This window comes from Acanthochromis polyacanthus, chromosome 6 (genome assembly GCF_021347895.1).
Source record: "Acanthochromis polyacanthus isolate Apoly-LR-REF ecotype Palm Island chromosome 6, KAUST_Apoly_ChrSc, whole genome shotgun sequence".
Lineage (NCBI taxonomy): Eukaryota > Metazoa > Chordata > Actinopteri > Pomacentridae > Acanthochromis > Acanthochromis polyacanthus.
This window is the reverse complement of record NC_067118.1, coordinates 9,827,727-9,847,668: the sequence shown is the minus strand read 5'-3', so window position 1 is coordinate 9,847,668 and position 19,942 is coordinate 9,827,727. Positions and strand designations below refer to the sequence as shown.

General features: G+C 38.3%; 1 protein-coding gene across 1 annotated transcript; it reads left to right on the top strand.

The window, feature by feature from the left end:
- The first annotated feature begins 4,443 nt into the window (after positions 1-4,443).
- tspan31 (tetraspanin 31) lies at positions 4,444-18,475 on the top strand. Its single transcript, XM_022202793.2, has 6 exons — positions 4,444-4,635; positions 11,984-12,151; positions 14,212-14,292; positions 14,391-14,543; positions 14,904-15,020; positions 16,965-18,475. The coding sequence occupies exons 1-6, from the start codon at positions 4,573-4,575 to the stop codon at positions 17,037-17,039; spliced, it is 657 nt and encodes a 218-aa protein (XP_022058485.1). The 5' UTR covers positions 4,444-4,572; the 3' UTR covers positions 17,040-18,475.
- Positions 18,476-19,942: the final 1,467 nt, after the last annotated feature.

Sequence of the window (19,942 nt, the reverse complement as noted above, 5' to 3'; positions counted from 1 at the left end):
AGCGACAGCAGCTCAGGGTGTCTCTTTCTCTCTGTCGCTCTCCAGACCACAAAAGTCACATCACGGCAATGTGCGTCTCAGTTTCCTCTGCAGTTTTGAACTGAGCCGAACTCACTTCCTCATTTCAAACCAACTTTTCACTATCAGGCAGCTCTGAGTGTTGAGGTGTAACAGCTCTGGAAAGATGTCTGAGGCTGCAGAATTTACAAAAACATCACATTATGAGACACAGTTTTTGTGTTTTGTGTTGTAGTTTTAGGGTCTAATCTTTGTTTTTTTGTGCAGATGTTTTACACTGAATGGCCAAAAAAAAAGTCACCACTTGGATTTAACTAAGCAAATAGATAAGATTCTTCCACTGGATAATTACTGCAGTGATGAATATGTTTCAGCTGCAACAACTTATTTAACCCTAGCTGATGCAGTGAGCAGCTTCTCATTTATTAAACAACCATGTCGGAAAAATATCCTGTTGTCATAGAAATGATGTTAATCAGTCTCAGAAAGGTGAAATTATTGGCCTGTATCAAGCAAAGAAAACAACTAAGGAGATTTCTGAAACTACTAAAGTCGGGTTAAGAACCATCCTACACATTGTTAAAACCTGAAGGATAGTGGACAACCACCATCTTTGAGGAACAAACTCTGAGATGATGGTAGGAAATCAACAGTAGAACTCATGGCTATGTTTAATAGTGAAAGTAAGAGTATTTCCACATAAACAATGCCCTGTTTCAAAGTGATAGCGGCATAAGAGTAAGAAGAGAGACGAATGAAGTGATGAACTCATCATGGCTAGTGCCTACCAGCCTGTGGGGGTTAGGGTTATGATCTGGGGTTGGTCAGGTTCAGCAACGTTATGTTTCCAAATAACGAATATGCTGAATTATCAGGTCTTTCCATCAGTGGAGTTTTTCTTCCCTGATGGCATGGGGATGTTCTAAGATGAAGATGCCAGGATTCATGGGGTCACATTGTGAATGAGTGGATCAGGGAGCATGAGACATCATTTTCATACCTGGATTGTCCTCCACAGAGTCCAGAGCTCAGCCCCACTGAGAATCTTTGAGATGTTCTGGTGAAGACTTTGTGCAGCGGTCAGATTCTCCCATTATCAATATAAGATCTTGGTAGAAAATGAATCCAACTCAGGACAGAAAGAAATGCTGTGACATTACAGAAGCTTGCCACAGTGAATGTGTGCCATACTCAAAGCTAAAGGCAGTCCAACAAAGCAGTGTGTAATATTACTACTGCTGTTGTTGTTTGATGCATAAAGTATCTGCAATGACCACTTAATCATGTATGGGAATCTCTTAAAGTGACTTTATCATGTATGTGCAATCTAAATGCTCTTGTTTTTCTACAATTGCCGCTCTTTCCCATTGGATTTTATTGTATTTTTACTGTATTTTATTCTATTTTTAATTATTCTTTATTGTATTGTATTTTTTATTGTATATATTTTCTAAGCATCAAATGGAGCAGCGCTCCCAATTTCATTGTATACTTGTTATACAATGACAATAAAGGCTTTCTATTCTATTCTATTCTATTCTATTCTATTCTATTCTATTCTAATCACGATCCATGTTTCCATGTTTGTGCCAAAATTAATGGAAGCTTCATGATAAATAATATTTTGACCTTTTATTAATAAACACAGTAGATTTCACATAAACCTGTTGGGTCCTCTGAAGCCGCAAGTTCTCAAGTCTGGGGTTCAGTCAACACTATATGTTGATATCATTAAATCCTGCTGCGACTTGACAAATAAGAAAACTACAGTCATCTGCCAGTCATATCTTCAGCACCTGCTTGATGTCAACAACCAACAGGATCATTCAGATCTTTAGAACAGTTTCTACTCAACTAGCTTTCATTTGAATAAAATTTGATAGCATAAACACAGGTATTTATGAAGATATTTTTGAAATTCTAGCTTCACATATCAATGGGATTCATCTTTTTAAATTTACCCCATGATCCATTTTCAGCAGGTTTTTTCTCACACTGAACTTTGATGTCTCACAAAGTATTTGAGATAATAAAAAGGAAATCTTCTCTGTTTTTTCTCATCATGTCATTGATTCAGAATCTTCATTATTGGACAAGTAGATCAAATCTGATTTTGGCTGAGTTAAAATATGAAAAAAGTGCATCCCTCATGAAAAATCCCATCATTGAGCTCATAATAACATAAACACTGACAATACAGAAGTCAACTCGTGATATTTTCTGAACCACGTGTAGCTGCATGCCACACTAATACAGAACTAAAGATATAACATTCTTTAACATATGACATATTTGGTCATAAACAGGAAAAATTAACACCTTTTTTTCATTGAAATTTCATAACTGATTGAGCAGGTTTGACCAGTTCTACCACAAAAACAAAACGATTGGTAGATTGTCTGTAGCAGAATGAAGTCCTGAAGTTTCAAAAGTTTTCCAAATACACCTAAGAAAACATTATTTAAAAGAATAATATGAGTGTATTTTACATTTTGTGACCCAAAATTGAGGCTTCTGCAGCATTAACAAAAACTGATAATGCAGAAGCTTAATAAAAGTAGAATTCATGCACAGAGCTGCTTTATTTGGCTGCATTTCATTTCCCACATGTACCTCATAAAGCAATCACTCAGTGTACCCGTGTACACATACAAATGTGCATAATTGTTTGGAGAGAAACAACAGAAATATCAATAAATAATATATACAATCTTGAGAAAATAAAGAAAATATGTCACTTTCATTATTGCAATCCATCATTTCTTTTACAAGGTAGAAATAAAGAAAAAAGTCACAACAAAGCAAAAGTAAAGTGAAGTGAAATAAAACTAGAGTGTACATGACCAGTCAAAAGGTTGGACACACCTTCTCATTCAATGTTTTTTCTTCTTTATTATTCTTATTTTTATTACTTTCTACATTGTAGATACAAACTGAAGACATCAAAATGGTGAAGCAAGATATATGGAATTATGTAGCAAACAAGCAACTGGGAAATAACTCGAAATATGTTTTATATTTTAGATTCTTCAGAATAGCCACCCTTTGCTTTGATTACTGCTTCACACACTTTTGGCTTTCTCTGGATGAGCTTCATGAGGTAGTCACCTGAAATGGTTTTCACTTCACAGGTGTGCCTCGTCAAGGTTAGTTTGCGGAATTTCTTGCCGTCTTAATGGGGTTGAGATCTTCAGTTGTGTTGTGCAGAAGTCAGGTTGTTTCACAGTTAACAGCCCAATTTGACAACTGTTAGAATCCATATTATGGCAAGAACCAATCAGCTAAGTAAAGAGAAACAACAGTCTATCATTACTTTAAGAACTGAAGGTCAGTCAGTTCAGTAAACTGCAAAAACTTATCCCCAAATGCAGTCATAAAAAGCATCAAGTGCTACGATGAAATTGGCTCACATGAGGACCGCCCCAGGACAGGAAGACCAAGAGTCACCTCTGCTGCTGAGGAGAAGTTCATCTGAGTCACCACCCTTAGAAATCACAAGGTAACAGGACCTCAGAATATAGCTCAGGTAAATGCCACAGAGTTCTAGTAGCAGACACATCTGTACATCGACTGTTCAGAGGAGACTGACCAATCAGGCCTTTATGGTCAAACAGCTGCTAAGAAGCCACTACTGAGGAAAATCAACAAGCAGAAGAGATTTGTTTGCGCCAAGAAACACAAGGAATGGACATTAGACCAGTGGCAACTCGACCTTTTGGTCTTCCAGACCTCTTCCTGCCAGAGTTTCCTCCAGTTTCTGAGTGCCTTTTGATCATGAAGAAAACTGTACTCATTGACACTTTGATTTTCTTTGCAGTTTCTCTGTAGGAAAGACTTTCATCACAAGTGTTATGAAGGTCTGTTTCTCTTCTGTTGTCAATTACCTTTTCCTCACCATTTTAATAGCAACACACTACTTTCCGCATTATGGTATGTTGCCACGGTGTGTTCCAACAATATTTTCATGCAAACAGAGGAAGCTGCACGTCATCAAGAAAAGTTGGGACACCTGTACAATTTGGTAGCACCAACTTTCAAGTCTTGATCAACCTGCATTGCTGCAGAACAGCTTTAAGTTGTTCACCCAATTCTTGTTCCCTGATAATTCTGAAATGTACATTATTTTTCAGTTTAGGGTAACCTTGCCTTTTTTCTGAACCTCTGGCAGTTCATCACTTACCTTTGTAACATTTCAAGCTATTCATTGGATTTGAACTATTTTAATTTCTATAAAGCCAGAAAAATTGGGATGTTCTGAAGTTTTTAAGCAGCTGTAGGTGGATGTAAACTGAGTGGTGATCACTTTTTGCCGTAACACCAGATTTATTGTTGTTAATTACATGTAACTTCATATCTGTGTCTTAACAAACAACAGCAGACATTCTGAGACCTCACACCAATGACGTATGCGGCCTCCCGGACGTCAGCTGACGTCAGCGGAACGCCCTCTCCGCTGTTTGTGTCCAGACATCATCGCCGCTCACAGCTGGCCAACAGAGTCTCTTCTCGACCTTTTTCTTCATCCAGACTCCGCCGAAAAAAGGTTTTTCGAATATGGTCTGTGGCGGCTTCACCTGCTCCAAAAATGCGCTTTGTTCCCTGAACGTGGTTTACATGGTGAGTGGACAAAATGAATGTTAAGTTCAGCTAGTTGCATTGGCGCTCAGGCTAACTAGCTTGTGAATGAAGTAGCTAGCTAGCAGCGTAGCAACAACGCAGAAATATAACTGATGATATAACATTTTTCTTCTCCCGCCTCTGGTTTCACTCTACAGATGATTATTGGTATGTAACTGGTTTAGTAATACCACATTAAAACCAGATTAAATGTGCTGTGGGTTAGATAGAAATATAGAAAGTAGCAGCTAGCCTTAGTCTGTTAGCTAGCCTGTTAGCTATCGCCATTATGCGCATGAAGGCTACCGTTAGCTGGGAGGCCAGCTGACCTAAAATGTGAATCTGATATGCTTGAATGCCTTATCTTCTGCACCCACCCCGATATGAGTCACTCTGATTTGTCACAAGAAGATGTAATCAGCTGATGGATGTGCCTGAGCCGCGGTCATGTGAGTTGTGACAGTCAACACGTTGGCTTCAGATCGGCTAACACAAGCTCATGTCAACTGATGCTTTAGATAAATAGGAAGAAAACACTGTCTGCACTAATCAGGTCCAGCACAATAATTAAACACAACGGCTCTGCCTTTATAGATTATTTCTGTAGAACTAAACACTTGATAAATGTTGTGAATAATGCCAGAGATTAGATCAGACTATATGATCATTGTTAATCTGATCATCTCCATCACTAAGTAAACCCTTATAACAATAACTGTATTAATGTAGTATATATTATGTAATCAAGGATTTTAAGGGGATCTGACAGACAAAGCAAACGCAGGATGCCCAGAAGGCAACATAACAACTAAAATGAGATTAAAACAAGCAAAAAAAACTACAGATGCAAATTTAGAAAATGACGATATTAATGAATAGAAGTGGAATAATTAAAGTAAACACATATGATTAATAAAGTCAACTTAAAAAAAAAAAGCATATTTAAAACAATAGCTGTTGAGCCAAAGTGCTTTCGAGCTGAGAAATAAGATTGGTGTTATGAATTTACCTAAAAAGGGTCAATATTGATTTAAAAAACGCTACAATGTTGTTATACTTACTTAATTGTTATGGTTAAGACCTGCAAACCCTAAAGTAGTATATAAAATACAAATTTACTCATTTAAATGTCTTGATGAAAGCCAGGCAATCATCTTAGTTATGCAAATATACTGGACTTATTTAAATGCTAAGGTTAAAGCTCCTACAATACTATCCTAAGTACAAATGAACCTGACTAACTTAGATGTTATGGTTAAGAATCTACTATATATATATATATATATATATATATATATATATATATATATATTTACTGGTACTATATGGGCTAACAATATTGACCAACTCATCTAACAGGCTAAGACTTTACAAATTCATGCATGGAGACTTCAATGAATCCAGAGATTATATATGAGCTCATTATTGGTGACGATCCGGAGGAAAAACTCCTGTTTAACAGGAGAAGATCTGCTGTTTGGGCTGATGGTTCGGGGTAAAGAAGAAAGAAGAAGAAAAGGAAAGCAGAGAAGCAAATGCCAAACAAGAGGCCATAAATACTGAACAGACTGGGGGAATCAGTAGCTACAGATCAAACCTGTACAGCTCCAGAGCCAGAAATATCTCCAGAGGACAAAACACAAAAAAGACAAAAAGTTAATATCATGCAATAGTGCTTATAAATATATGGAGGAAGTGACAAGAATCACAGAAAACTGGAATATAAACACACTTGAAGATGATCATTGTGTTTAGAATAGCAAAAGTAAAGCAAACGGGCTGTTTATAAAGAAAGGAAGTGGAACTGTAAAAGCAAAACCGTACAAAAAGAAACTGATAGCCAGAGCAGCTGATAAATGTGTGTGTGGGGCTTTTTAGACTGGTTCTCTGTTTTTTCCCCCTCATATATTTTTTTTTTTTACACATTCACTGAAACGTCTCCACCACTAAAAACAGCCTTGAAATGTACCAGTATAAACGTAACAGTCGATAAAGTTGAACTCTCAAAGTTTGAGAAATATGTTATGCAGCTGTTCTATAAATAAATCTCTTCCTCTTTGTGTAAAATTTCCTCTTTTTATGGTATCTCTTCTGACAATTTGTCTTTTAAATCTGTAAATATTTAACTGAATGAGACTTTAAAGAAATCATGATTAGATGTTTTCCCCAAATCGATGTTCAGCCTTAATAAGAAACTATATGCAGTTCATCCATTTACGTATCCTTCCTCTTTCGGTTTGTGTTTGACAGTAAAGAAATAAAATTATAAAATGTTCCTGAATGTGAAAACAGATTGTGAAGAGATACTGACCTACATAATAGATTTATGATTTAGTGAAATAGAGATTACTCAGTTTGGAATTTTCTGTAAACACTTGTCTCAATACAAGCAGCATGGTTTTAAGTGAGGAGTTTTTGGTGCCTTCTATTAAATTATTACCATGTCTTCCTTCCTTTTGCGTATCCAGGTCAGAGTTCCGTTCACTAAATTAATTATGACATTAGGAATTATTATTATACACTGCTGGGAAATACTGAAAATGTAATGAAATATTAATTAATTCCAGACTGTAATATGTCTGCTGTTTCCACTTCATATTTTAGCTGATATGAGGCACTAAATTCCACTCAGCAGTGTTGATAAAGGTCTTACATTTAACCTACAGAACCTCTGAAGAGTTGTGCTTTATTGTCGTTTCTGCTGTTCTAGTCACCGGTTGTGTAATCGCTCGGCATTCCAGATGTTTAGCCTTCTGTTAATGGTTAGCTCTCCTCTGCATTGTTGAGTGATTTACTTCACCAACTCCACCTTATTGCTGAGCTGTTCTGTCACGTCTTCAACATTAAAAACGCTAGAAAACAAACTGACAGCCTTTTGAATAATTTAGTAAAAGTCACTTGATGGTTCCTGCCTCTGCAATGTTACAATTTACAGCATTTACCTGTCTTTTGTTTCAGTAAACTTAGCTTATTTTGGTTTTGTTACTGTTATCACATGGTGTCTCTGAGGACTTTTCTACTTTTTAAAATCACACTAAATACAACTAAAATGCCAAAAAAATGCAGTCACATCAACCGATAATGATAATATATCAGTTGCAGCTCTCATAATTCACAGTTTTACACTTTTCTGGGGCTCTAGTTAGGTAAATATCTTGATAAATACTCTTGTCTTACAGGCTAACTAAGGTTTATGTCACACCTGCACAGGGTCGCTATGTTCCCTCTGTGCAGTTTAGACGCAACACGTCATTAAGTATTGAGTCATTGTACGTGCTCTCTAGATTCCTCTGAAATCTGCACTTTCTGAAACACACTGGAGTTAAAGCTTGCATTGTATAGATGTTATCTGTCGCTGGGACATTACACCAGAGGCCGTCCCCGTCGACTCAAACGCCTGTTCAGAAAACTTTGGACCCAGCCACCTATCATAATCAGTCACTGAGTGTGATAATGTAGAATCAGGACAGAAGGCAGTAAACAAGACATCTGTAGATAAAAGAATACATAATTCATTGTAGGGCTTAAACATTTTATCAGTAATAAAAATATTTGTAACTTATAAATCTTTTTGCAAAATGCTAAAAAATCACTAAAAAAAGTCAAAAATGTGAACATTTGCTTGATTCATGTGATAGTAAAATGAATGTTTTTGGACTGATTTGACCAAAAATAGTTTGAAAAAGCACCAAGTCTACCAATAAATAAAGGAAACAGTCACATTAATGGATTAGGAAATTACTTTTGGCAGATATTTTTCTTTTTTGTATGTGCTTTCACCTTGACATGAAAGACTTTTTTTTAAGCAAAGGAAATTCAACTGACCATGGTTCAGTGTTGAAAGGCGCAACACTGACAGATAAATGTTGAAAAGTTCTCTTTGAATGAAACATATTTGAAACAAACAATGGAATTTTAACCAAGTTTGGATGGTGTTAGACTTTGTTATTCCAAATTTTGACACCAAGATTTTCTTTTTAATTAAAATGTATGTTAATTTCAAATATATACACTTAACAAAAATATAAATGCAACACTTTTGTTTTTGCTCCCGTTTTTTATGAGATGAACTAAAATATCTAAAACTTTTTCCACATACACAATATCACCATTTCTCTCAAATATTGTTCACAAATCTGTCTAAATCTGTGATAGTGAGCACTTCTCCTTTGCTGAGATAATCCATCCCACCTCACAGGTGTTCCATATCAAGATGCTGATTAGACACCATGATTAGTGCACAGGTGTGCCTTAGACTGCCCGCAATAAAAGGACACTCTGAAAGGTGCAGTTTTGTTTTATTTGGGGGGGGGGGGGGTCACGGGGTCACGACAGTCTAAACCCAGCTCACGTTCCCTATTAGTGGGTGAACAATCCAACGCTTGGTGAATTCTGTTTCACAACGATAGGAAGAGCCGACATCGAAGGAAAAAAGCCAGCCAGTTATCCCTATTGTAACTTTTCTGACACCTCAAACATTTATGAGACATCTTAAGATGTAACTCAGAAACAGGTGACAGTCCTGGCAAACCACAAAACTCCAAGGCAAACAGATAACAGAAACAGCAGCTCCTCTTTATCTATCACCGAGGTAACGGGAGGCTGTGAGGATAAACCTCAGTGACTTTTGCTTAGAGTTGAAACAGCAGAAAACAGAAAGAAGATGTCCAGGGTATGCACAGGTTTCCAAACTGATACAATAGTCACTTGCTAGTCCCTCATAATGGTAACCTCCTTCCCCCTCACACACAATTTACAATCACAATATGTCGAAATGCCATTTGCATATTTTATGGCGATATTCTTTTTGAACAAAAAGAGGGGAGGGGGGAGTCTGGTTACTCAGAAAACCTGTCAGTATCTGGTGTGACCACCATTTGCCTCATGCAGTGCAACACATCTCCTTCGCATAGAGTTGATCAGGTTGTCGATTGTGGCCTGTGGAATGTTTGTCCACTCCTCTTCAATGGCTGTGCGAAGTTGCTGGATATTGGCTGGAACTGGTACACGCTGTCGTATACGCCGATCCAGAGCATCCCAAACATGCTCAATGGGTGACATGTCCGATGAGTATGCTGGCCATGCAAGAACTGGGACGTTTTCAGCTTCCAACAATTGTGTACAGATCCTTGCAACATGGGGCCGTGCATTATCCTGCTGCAACATGAGGTGATGTTCTTGGATGTATGGCACAACAATGGGCTTCAGGATCTCGTCACGGTATCTCTGTGCATTCAAAATGCCATCAATAAAATGCACCTGTGTTCTTGGTCCATAACAGACGTCTGCCCATACCATAACCCCACCGCCACCATGGGCCACTCCATCCACAACATTGACATCAGAAAACTGTTCACCCACACGACGCCACACACGCTGTCTGCCATCCCTGAACAGTGTAAACCGGGATTCATCCGTGAAGAGAACACCTCTCCAATGTGCCAGACGCCATCGTTTGTGAGCATTTGCCCACTCAAGTCGGTTACGACGATGAACTGGAGTCAGGTGGAGACCCCGATGAGGACGACGAGCATGCAGATGAGCTTCCCTGAGACAGTTTCTGATAGTTTGTGCAGAAATTCTTTGGTTATGCAAACCCATTGTTTCAGCAGCTGTCCGAGTGGCTGGTCTCAGACCATCTTGGAGGTGAACATGCTGGATGTGAAGGTCCTGGGCTGGTGTGGTTACATGTGGTCTGCGGTTGTGAGGCTGGCTGGATGTACTGCCAAATTCTCTGAAACGCCTTTGGAGACGACTTATGGTAGAGAAATGAACATTCAATACACCAGCAACAGCTCTGGTTGACATTCCTGCTGTCAGCATGCCAATTGCACACTCCCTCAGATCTTGCCACATCTGTGGCATTGTGCTGTGTGATAAAACTGCATCTTTCAGAGTGTCCTTTATTGTGGGCAGTCTAAGGCACACCTGTGCACTAATCATGGTGTCTAATCAGCATCTTGATATGGCACACCTGTGAGGTGGGATGGATTAGCTCAGCAAAGGAGAAGTGCTCACTATCACAGATTTAGACAGATTTGTGAAGAATATTTGAGAGAAATGGTGATATTGTGTATGTGGAAAAAGTTTTAGATGTTTGAGTTCATCTCATAAAAAATGGGAGCAAAAACAAAAGTGTTGCGTTTATATTTTGTTGAGTGTATATTATCAGTCTCTTTAAATACAAATGATCTTAATCAGTTTTGGACCTAATCTTTGCTTGATTTATGTAACATTAAAATGAATATTTTGGCCAGAGTTTGAACAATAACAGTTTTAAATGTTCTTTGACAGCACCCGTATAGCTCAATGGGTTAAGCGGGTGAACCATGTATAGGTGCTGGTCTCCGACGCAGCATCCTGGGTTCGATTCCCGCTCACGGCCCTACTGCATGTCATCCCCCACTCTTCTCCCCCGTTTCCTGTCACACTCTCATTTAGAATGTTTTTTTTTTTTATGAAAAAAAATGTTTTTTGACTTTTTGTAGAACTACCATTAAATAGAGCAAATAACCATCATGCTAATTGATTGGGAAAATAATTTTTGGACGATATTCAGCATTTTTTCCATTATCTTTGGTGTCTTTTTCCTGATTTGAGCTTCACTTTGACATGAAAGAGCCTTTTTTTGTAAACTGTTAGTGGAGAAAAAAATGCCAAGTTAAATTAACCACGATTCAATGCTTAATAGCAACAAAATAGGGAAACTTCCAAGGGATGTAAAAATATTTTATAGGCACTGTAATATCCTGCTAACACTGAAGGATGAATGCATTTTATTTGAATTACAAAGATATTTAAATTTCAAACTTTTGTGTTGAAATTTGTGTCATTTTAAACTTGACTGACATCTAGATTTTCATTTTTTTTTCAATTTAGTTATTATATTCTTCTTAAATATTTTGATTTCTTGATATCAGCCATAAAAAACATCGACTGACTAATAATTTTAATTATTTAGTGAAATAAGGAGCTCCATCACGTCAAATATAAAGACATTTTTGTTTGAAATTATTTGCAGCAGATTTTCCCATTTTACATGTCGTGCAGTTAAAGAAGCAAAGGTTAAAAAACAGAACAAAATCCAACAATGAAGTTAGTGTTTTCAATTAGTTGCAGATGATGAAAAACATGAAAACAGTCTTATGACCCACAGCTCTGTGAAGTAGAACCAAACCTCAGCTTTTATCAGCTGCCTTCACACATACTTGAACTTTAATCATCTCAGAGTTCTGTCAAGACAAACCGGCGCTGACGGGATAAGTGGTGTTTGTGGTAAATAGATCTGGAAGCGATAAGCACCGATCCATTCGACGCGGTTAACTTCCTGCTATCTGTTCCCCCCCAGCTGGTCGGGCTGCTGCTGATTGGAGTGGCAGCATGGGGGAAGGGCTTCGGCCTGGTGTCGAGCATCCACATCATCGGAGGGGTGATCGCGGTGGGCGTCTTCCTGCTGCTCATCGCCATCGTGGGACTCATCGGAGCGATACACCACCACCAAGTCATGCTCTTCTTCGTATCCTTGGATGCAAATGTTGAAGTCTGTCCTGCAGGTGGTGCTGATGCAGGAAATTATCAGGACTTCAGACTCACTTTTTAAAGCAGGAAATGTATAAATATACAATATAATTACTCCGACAAGGAACAGCAGGGTTATGTGACGATCGGCGTGCGTCTGTCTGTTGGAAACATTACTCAAAAACAGACTTAACGGATTTAGAAGAAAATTTCTGGGAAGGTCAGAAATCACTCAGTGATGAGTTTGGCAGTGATGCAGCTTATAGTCCAGATCCATGGATTTATAAAAGATTTCTGTATCGATGCGAGATAGCAGCACGGCGTCACTGTAACCGTGACAACAAGTGAACACTACATCAGCTGCCTGCTGATGATCACATGATTGTGATCCTACTACAAAGCAACCACTGCAGACTCATCAGGACTTATCCGTCAGAAATGACACAAAGAACAACTGATTAAATTGTGATTAGATTAGAAAAGATTAGAAAGCCTTTCTTGTCCCAATTTGGGCAGTTTGATTTGCAACAGCAGTTGACAGTGAAATTCATCCTATAAAACGGTGCAGCACAACACACAGAAACATAGATATAAATAAATGTCATCAGGTGAGTTATCCTGACCTTATATGTAGGCTACAGTGCAAGGACACAAGCCTTAAGCTGATTTAGAAACCCTACAGCTGAGGGAACAAATCATCTGAGGTTTCTGTCTGATTTGGCCCTCTTAGGGAAGTATGCCTCGTTCCAGACGGCAGCAGTTGAAACTCAGCATCCAGAGAGTGATGTGGGTCGGCTAAGATGACCTTTACCCTCTGAATGGTTCTTTCTTGATAGACGTTGTCAAGCTACCGCAGACTAGTGCTAGTTAAATTTTTGTTTTTGTTTGGCAAAGCTCAACAGCTGATTTTTATTAGTGATACTAAGGTTCCTGTACCAAAAATCAGTGCAAAAGTTAGGATTGACTCAAAGGATTAATAAAACTTTTTTAAAAGCAAAATGTCAACATTACAATCCCTCAGCTTCCTTCAAAAGAACCAGTCTCTGGTTGACTTCTTTGCAGCTTGTCTTAGTTTTACTGACGTTTAGTTGAAAGCATGAATTATTGCACCATTCAATGAAGTTGTCCATCACAGGGCCTTGCCTCTCTTCCTGGTGCTGTAGGACGCTGACAATGCAGTTGTGGGGGTGTTTCTGAGTCCCATCAATTCCCACTGCCCGTTACATGTTTAGGTCATGCAGTTTGGTATTCATATACAAGATACACGTGCACAACATGACTGTGCTCAATGCGAGGTCATTCAGTTTGTGGGAACATCTGTATTAAATGGGCACATTTTATGTTACCGTGATTTCTGCCACAAATTTTTTCAAGATTTCACCGTCTGAAATCATGCAACGACTGAACAGCTTTGGCAGAGTACTGCGCCCTCGGAGTGCTTTTCTTGTTTCCCCATGTTCCCTAAACGCCTCACATTGCAGACTGCTCTAGATGCCATTAGGTGGCTCTCAGACAGGTGTGTGAGCAAAAACTACTTTGAGAAGAGTAAAATAAGGTGTTTACAGTCGGATTTGTGTACAGTTATACCGATTACTGTGGCTGGTATCTGACAATTTTCCAATAATCAATATTTTTATTGACTGATTATTGCTACTTCAGGTCTGATGCAGCCTCGTCTGTCTGTTGTCACTCTGTGGTCTCAGAAATGTCTGAAGAAGCAACACAAACCAGGAAGTTAGCTTCTCTCACAGTAGCTAATGCTACGCTAGCAGCTAGGTTAAAAAGGCAATAGTTTGAGTCGATAGTTTGTTTCATTGTTATTAAAGGACAACAAGAAAGAGCTCATTCTTATTTCCTTGCTCCTTTCTGGTGTTTCGCATGATGATTAGTTTAAATAGAACATAATGGGACATCTTTGCGAGTTGCACAGATTCTCGTAGTAATAAATGTAGTTGCACTGCTTCTAAAAAAATCCCAAAAAAAATCACTAAATGTTCACTGCTTTGTGTCTGCTGTGGTTTCTGTCATGTTGTTGCTTCTTTAACCTCGTCCTTCCAGTACATGGTGATTCTGTTCATTGTGTTCCTGTTCCAGTTTGGCATTTCTTGTTCCTGCTTGGCGATGAACCGCGGGCAGCAGGTGAGCTAACGCTGGGTTTAATTTCAACAGAATGTGTTTATATGTAAGCGTAAATATGTTATTTGCGTGTGTTTTATTTGCCCTGTTTGTTTTTCCAGGAGGTGCTGCTGAAATCTGCCTGGGGGATGCTGGACGACAAGACCAAGACAGACCTGGAGAGTCAGCTGAACTGCTGTGGGCTGCACAACGTCACCAACAGCACAGCCACTGATGTTCCCAAGTTGGATAAGAATCAGCAAAGCTGTTCTGCTGTAAGTTTTAAATATCACACTTTTCATCTTTAGTAAAGGGAAAAAAACACTGCAATAGAAAAAGCAATGCAGCTCTGCTCTTGAATTGTTGCGTAACTGAGCTGTATTTAATATCCGGTTTGTTCACTTTATATATAGCCGGCATCACAGATCAACACTGCAGTTTTTACAGGACGTTTCCAGTTGCACAATATGTCCTGCTGAATAAAACCATTTCTTTTAAGTGCAAAAAAGAGAAAGTAGGCCACTGACTTACAGTTGCTCTCAGAATAGGTTTTGGAAGCTAATACTAGCTTAGCTGACACATTCGTTGACTCACGCTGCTTTTTCTTCCTTTTTTTCCCACTTCTTTCACTCCAGCCGTGCGCAAAGCAAAAGCCGTATGATTGTGTGACCTGCGTCGAAAGGATGTTGAATCATGCGACAGAAGCTCTGAAGATCCTTGGGGGCGTCGGACTCTTCTTCAGCTTCACAGAGGTGAGCGTCCCCATCTCCAGAAACGCTGGATTTATTTGAACACCATCTCGTAAACAGGCTGTCTGCTTCTAAGGCTGAAGAAAGATCTAAGATTTCTAAGTTGTTTGGAGCGTAGGAGATGTGAGGAGAGAGAAAAGCAAAAGGTTTCTAACAAAATGAAACATCAGAGCATCAGTTTAAACAGACGTTAATTAAATGTGACGCAGCTCCATCACCTGTCAGAGAAGTGTTCAAGATGGTATGTAGTTAACGTGTATTTTACCTACATTTCAATCAGAATCAGCTTTAATGGAGAAGTATGTCCACAACATACAAGGAATTTGGTTTTGGCTGCTGGTATCACTCTAGGAAGAAGGAAGAGAGAACAATAAAATAAGTATAGAACTACTTTTTTAATATATAGATATTTACACAGCAAAATGTGACAAGAATATGTTGATGCCATACAGTTGTGGCAAGTGAAATAAATAAAGCATATCAATCATATACACACGTGTCAGTCCAGAGGGCTGCTTTATGAAGTGAGATTAGTGAGTGAACAGGTATGTTGTGTAGGGACAGACCGATTTATCAGCTGGCCAATTCAATCAGTTGATTATAGACTTTTTCAAAATAATTGTGATCGGCCAGAGTTTTGCTGATTAAATACCGATATTTTCTTAATGTCTCATGAAACAGTAAGTGCTGTTGGAGTCATGCAGAATGATGTCCTTGCAGCGTTTCAGTGTAGCTGTCTTTGTGTCGATCATGCTTTTCATTTATGTTACATTGGTAAAGTTGTGCTAACCTAGCTTAAGTTACTCCCTGTCTGTCTGTTAGCAATGACTTCGCTGTGGTCATGTTAGCCTAGCATAGCGTTAGCTTACGGCTTAAAAGCCAGTAGGTAACTGCATTAATAACGTAAATGTACAAAATATTTGAGAATACAGAACGTCCGTTCATCACTCCATCAGCTGTGTGTTGAGGCACATTTAAGGAGAAGTGATGTGAATGCAGAGAGGGTTTATTCAGTTCAAATGATTGACAAGAGCAACCGTCATGATTTCACTCTTAATTTTACTTTGTCAGAAAATACTAGAACATGACCCAGGCTGTAGCAGAAACTCACTGTGTGTGTTGTTATGGAGGACCATTAGTGTCAGACTATTTGTGATCATTTTATATTTAAAATGCAACTGTCAAAGATGACATGTTTTTACATCTGAGAAAGGCGTCTCTGATTTTTATTTTGGTTCATATGAGTCCTGACTTCATGGCAAAGAAAGTAATGGAGTAGAGAAAATGTGATTTAATGTTAAAGGGCATCAGAGGGCTGCAGAAATACTGTTTTGCCAGAAACTTCACTCGTTCTGTTGCTTCTATACCACACACATACAGCACCCTCCATAATTATTGGCACCACTGGTTAAGGTGTGTTGAAAACCTTCAAATAAATTCAGTTTTTATTGCAGAAGCATACTCTCACACTGAAAATTGTTGAAAAATGTATTATAGGAGAAGATTAGGTACTGTTTTGTTGGTAAAAGGGGGTTGTACAAAGTAATAACATCAGAGATGCTAATAATTGTAGCATACATGATTTGTTGTAAAACAATTATTTCTTAATGTGTGATTTTTTTTTTCCCCCACTGACTAAATGCACTTAAATTAAAGGTTGGATTTTCCTCTTTTTTTCAGTGTGGTCCTATATTATTTAGAAAAAAAACTGAATTTATTAGAAGCTGAAGAACGAATGTTAACCAGGGGTGCCAATAATTATGGAGGGCGCTGTAGATGGTGACTGATTCTGTGGAGCTGTATCTCCATGGTGTTCCCACGATTACAGGAGGTATCAATGAAAAATAATACCGAAAAAAGGAGATTTAGCATGTGACTATTTGGAAAAAAAAAAAAACTTTAAGCGCTTTTAATGTCCTTTTCTGACCTGTGTGAACTTTCCCTCAGATACTGGGCGTCTGGCTCGCCGTGCGCTACAGAAACCAGAAGGATCCTCGAGCGAACCCGAGTGCTTTCCTATAGTTGGGTCCCACGCCGTCGGTGCACTGGAAGCAGTTTCAACACACTGGTACACACAGAATCCTGTATAGAGGCCGATTAATACAACAGACCACCACAACAACAACACCGGATGGGCGAGCGCACAAAGCACCTGACAAACACTGAGAAAACGAAACGCACACCTTCACCTTCCGAAACACAACCTGTCCAGACGGCTCAACCCGGAACGCCCGGACACTCGTGCATGAAAGGACGACTCGCTGAAAGCCTCGATTCGAGTTCCGGGCTCTTCCCGGTTGCGGCCCCCGCTATCTCTGCATGACGCCTGCAAAACAGACCGACTCGTTGATCTCATTCCACACCAACCAAATGACTGTGCGGCAAAAAGTAAAACTCGTATGCACCTTGACATGTTTCCTCTTTAATGTAGTGCCACCGCGAATATACTCCTCCGGTCAGCGTGTCAGTGATGTAACTCGATCATGTCCAGCGAGGAACACACAAACTGGGCATGTGGTGTAAAAGTAGATTTCCAATTGTATGTGTGTTGTGTTTTGTTTTTTTCCTTTCTAGATGCCACAAATGCCAGGATTTAGGGTTTAGGATGTAGATTTTTAGCTAGTCGCTAGTCATCCGGGTTCAAATATTTATGAACTGTAACTGAGCCAGCTAACTTTTAACCGCCAACGGACTGCAGCCTCGATGTTGTACATAATCTTTAAACGCTGTAGTTTCACCTCTAGCTTGCAGACTCGCCGGCCTCCAACCTTCCCATATTTAGTATCATTCTGTGACGTCGCTTAGTTTAGACTTCAGGTCCGTTTCGTTACCTCTGATGTAACTGGAAGATATCACAAAACGTTAGTAAAAGTGCTGTTAGGGTTGAAATAATCGAGTGAATTCGGCCAGAACTGCTTCTCGTAAAGTTTGTTTTTATAGTGTTAATTGTGAGAATGAATTTCTTTTTCCTTTTTTTTTTTTTTTTTTGAAAAAAATTGTGATTCCTTTGTGGAGGTATTTCGCCTTTTTTTTCTTTTCTTGGTCATCAGTGTTAATAGCTTTGTAAAAAGAAAAAACACGTGTTAAATATTTTCGGGATTATTTAAGTTCTCTGATGCACATTTAGCAGATGTTATGTTGTAGTTTTAAGGACTTTTGCTTGATATTTGAAGTTGGTAAATAATTGCTCATTAATTGTCTTTTAAGATGTTTTTTCCTCTTTTGAACTGCTTTTAACTTAAAGGACTAACAAACTGTAATTGTCTTACTTGAACTCGTCACCTTTGCTGATATGGATTTTCCTGCTGCTGGTTCTCGTTGGTTTAAACTAAGCAGATCTTAAGCATCATTATGCCATAATATTACACCTCACTTTGAATTTGTGTGCACTTGTTATTCAAATGTACCTTGAATTTTTGAGACTTAATTTTCCAAATAAAAAAACCTCAAACTAGAAACCGTTTTCCATGAGTCACTGTTGGGGTTGAAAATCTGTCGTGTTTTTATGTAAACCTGTAAAAAAAGCAGGAAGTCTGAGGTTTTAGAAACATTTAATAGCTGGATGTTTGAGGTTTTTTTTTTTTTGCTCAGACCTGTTTCTTCAGTCAGTTTAAACACAGATCATCTCAGAAATTAAACTTATAGTCGACTTTCTGTGCTTTAAGCTTATGCTCCACACATCATGAGATAAATTCAGCTTTAAAGTGAAAGTAAACAAAGATTTGCTGCTTATTACACAAACTGAAGAGCTTTAGACTTCATATGGAGATGACCTTGGTTTATTCTGCTACTGGCCTCCATTAATATTCATCTAAAACTGCATTACTGTTCTTATTCTATTGAAGGCAGTTGTGCTCTTTTATGTTGTTGCTATGCCTTTATTGGCACAGCATTTGAACAAAATCAGCAAAAAATATAATTATTTTACAGATATTTTCCATTATCTGAATAAAATAATATTAAGGGATTGGAAAAAAATGTAAAATATTTTTTTTAAAATTTGTTTTACAGATTTCCAAAAATAACAATAAAACTATAATATTATATATTATTCTATTTACTGAGTCAAATCCACTCAACTTCAGTTTGATATTAACGCAAGTAAACAAAAATTCTGAAAATGTATACAAATTGGAGTTATCTGTTTTTGCAAATTAAACTAGTAGGATTATTCATAATGGAAAAAGTAATAAATGTGAAACAAAAATTCAAAATAAAAGCATCTTCAGCCCCATTGTAATGTTAGAAATCCATTTGTCTTACACACGTGGACAAAATTGTTGGTACCCCTCGGTTAAAGAAGGAAAAACCCACAATTCTCACTGAAATCACTTGAAACTCACAAAAGTAACAATAAATAAAAATTTATTGAAAATTGAATAATCAAAAACAGCCATTACTTTTGAATTGTTGATTAACATAATTATTTAAAAAAACAAACTAATGAAACAGGCCTGGACAAAAATGATGGTACCTCTATAAAAGATTGAAAACTATTTGACCAGAGTGACATGATTAACTCAGGTGTGTCATTTAATTGACATCACAGGTGTTTCCAAACTCATAAGCAGTCAGTCTGCCTATTTAAAGGGAGACAAGTAGTCACCCTGCTGTTTGGTGAAAAGGTGTGTACCACACTGAACATGGACAACAGAAAGCGAAGGAGAGAATTGTCCCAGGACATCCGAAAAAAAATGATAGACAAACATCTTAAAGGTAAAGGCTATAAGACCATCTCTAAACAGCTTGAAGTTCCTGTGACAACAGTGGCTCATATTATTCAGAAGTTCAACACCCACGGGACAGTAGCCAACCTCCCTGGACGTGGCCGCAAGAGGAAAATTGATGACAAATTGAAGAGACGGATCGTTGGAATTGTATCCAAAGAGCCCAGAGCAACCTCCAAAGAAATTAAAGGTGAACTC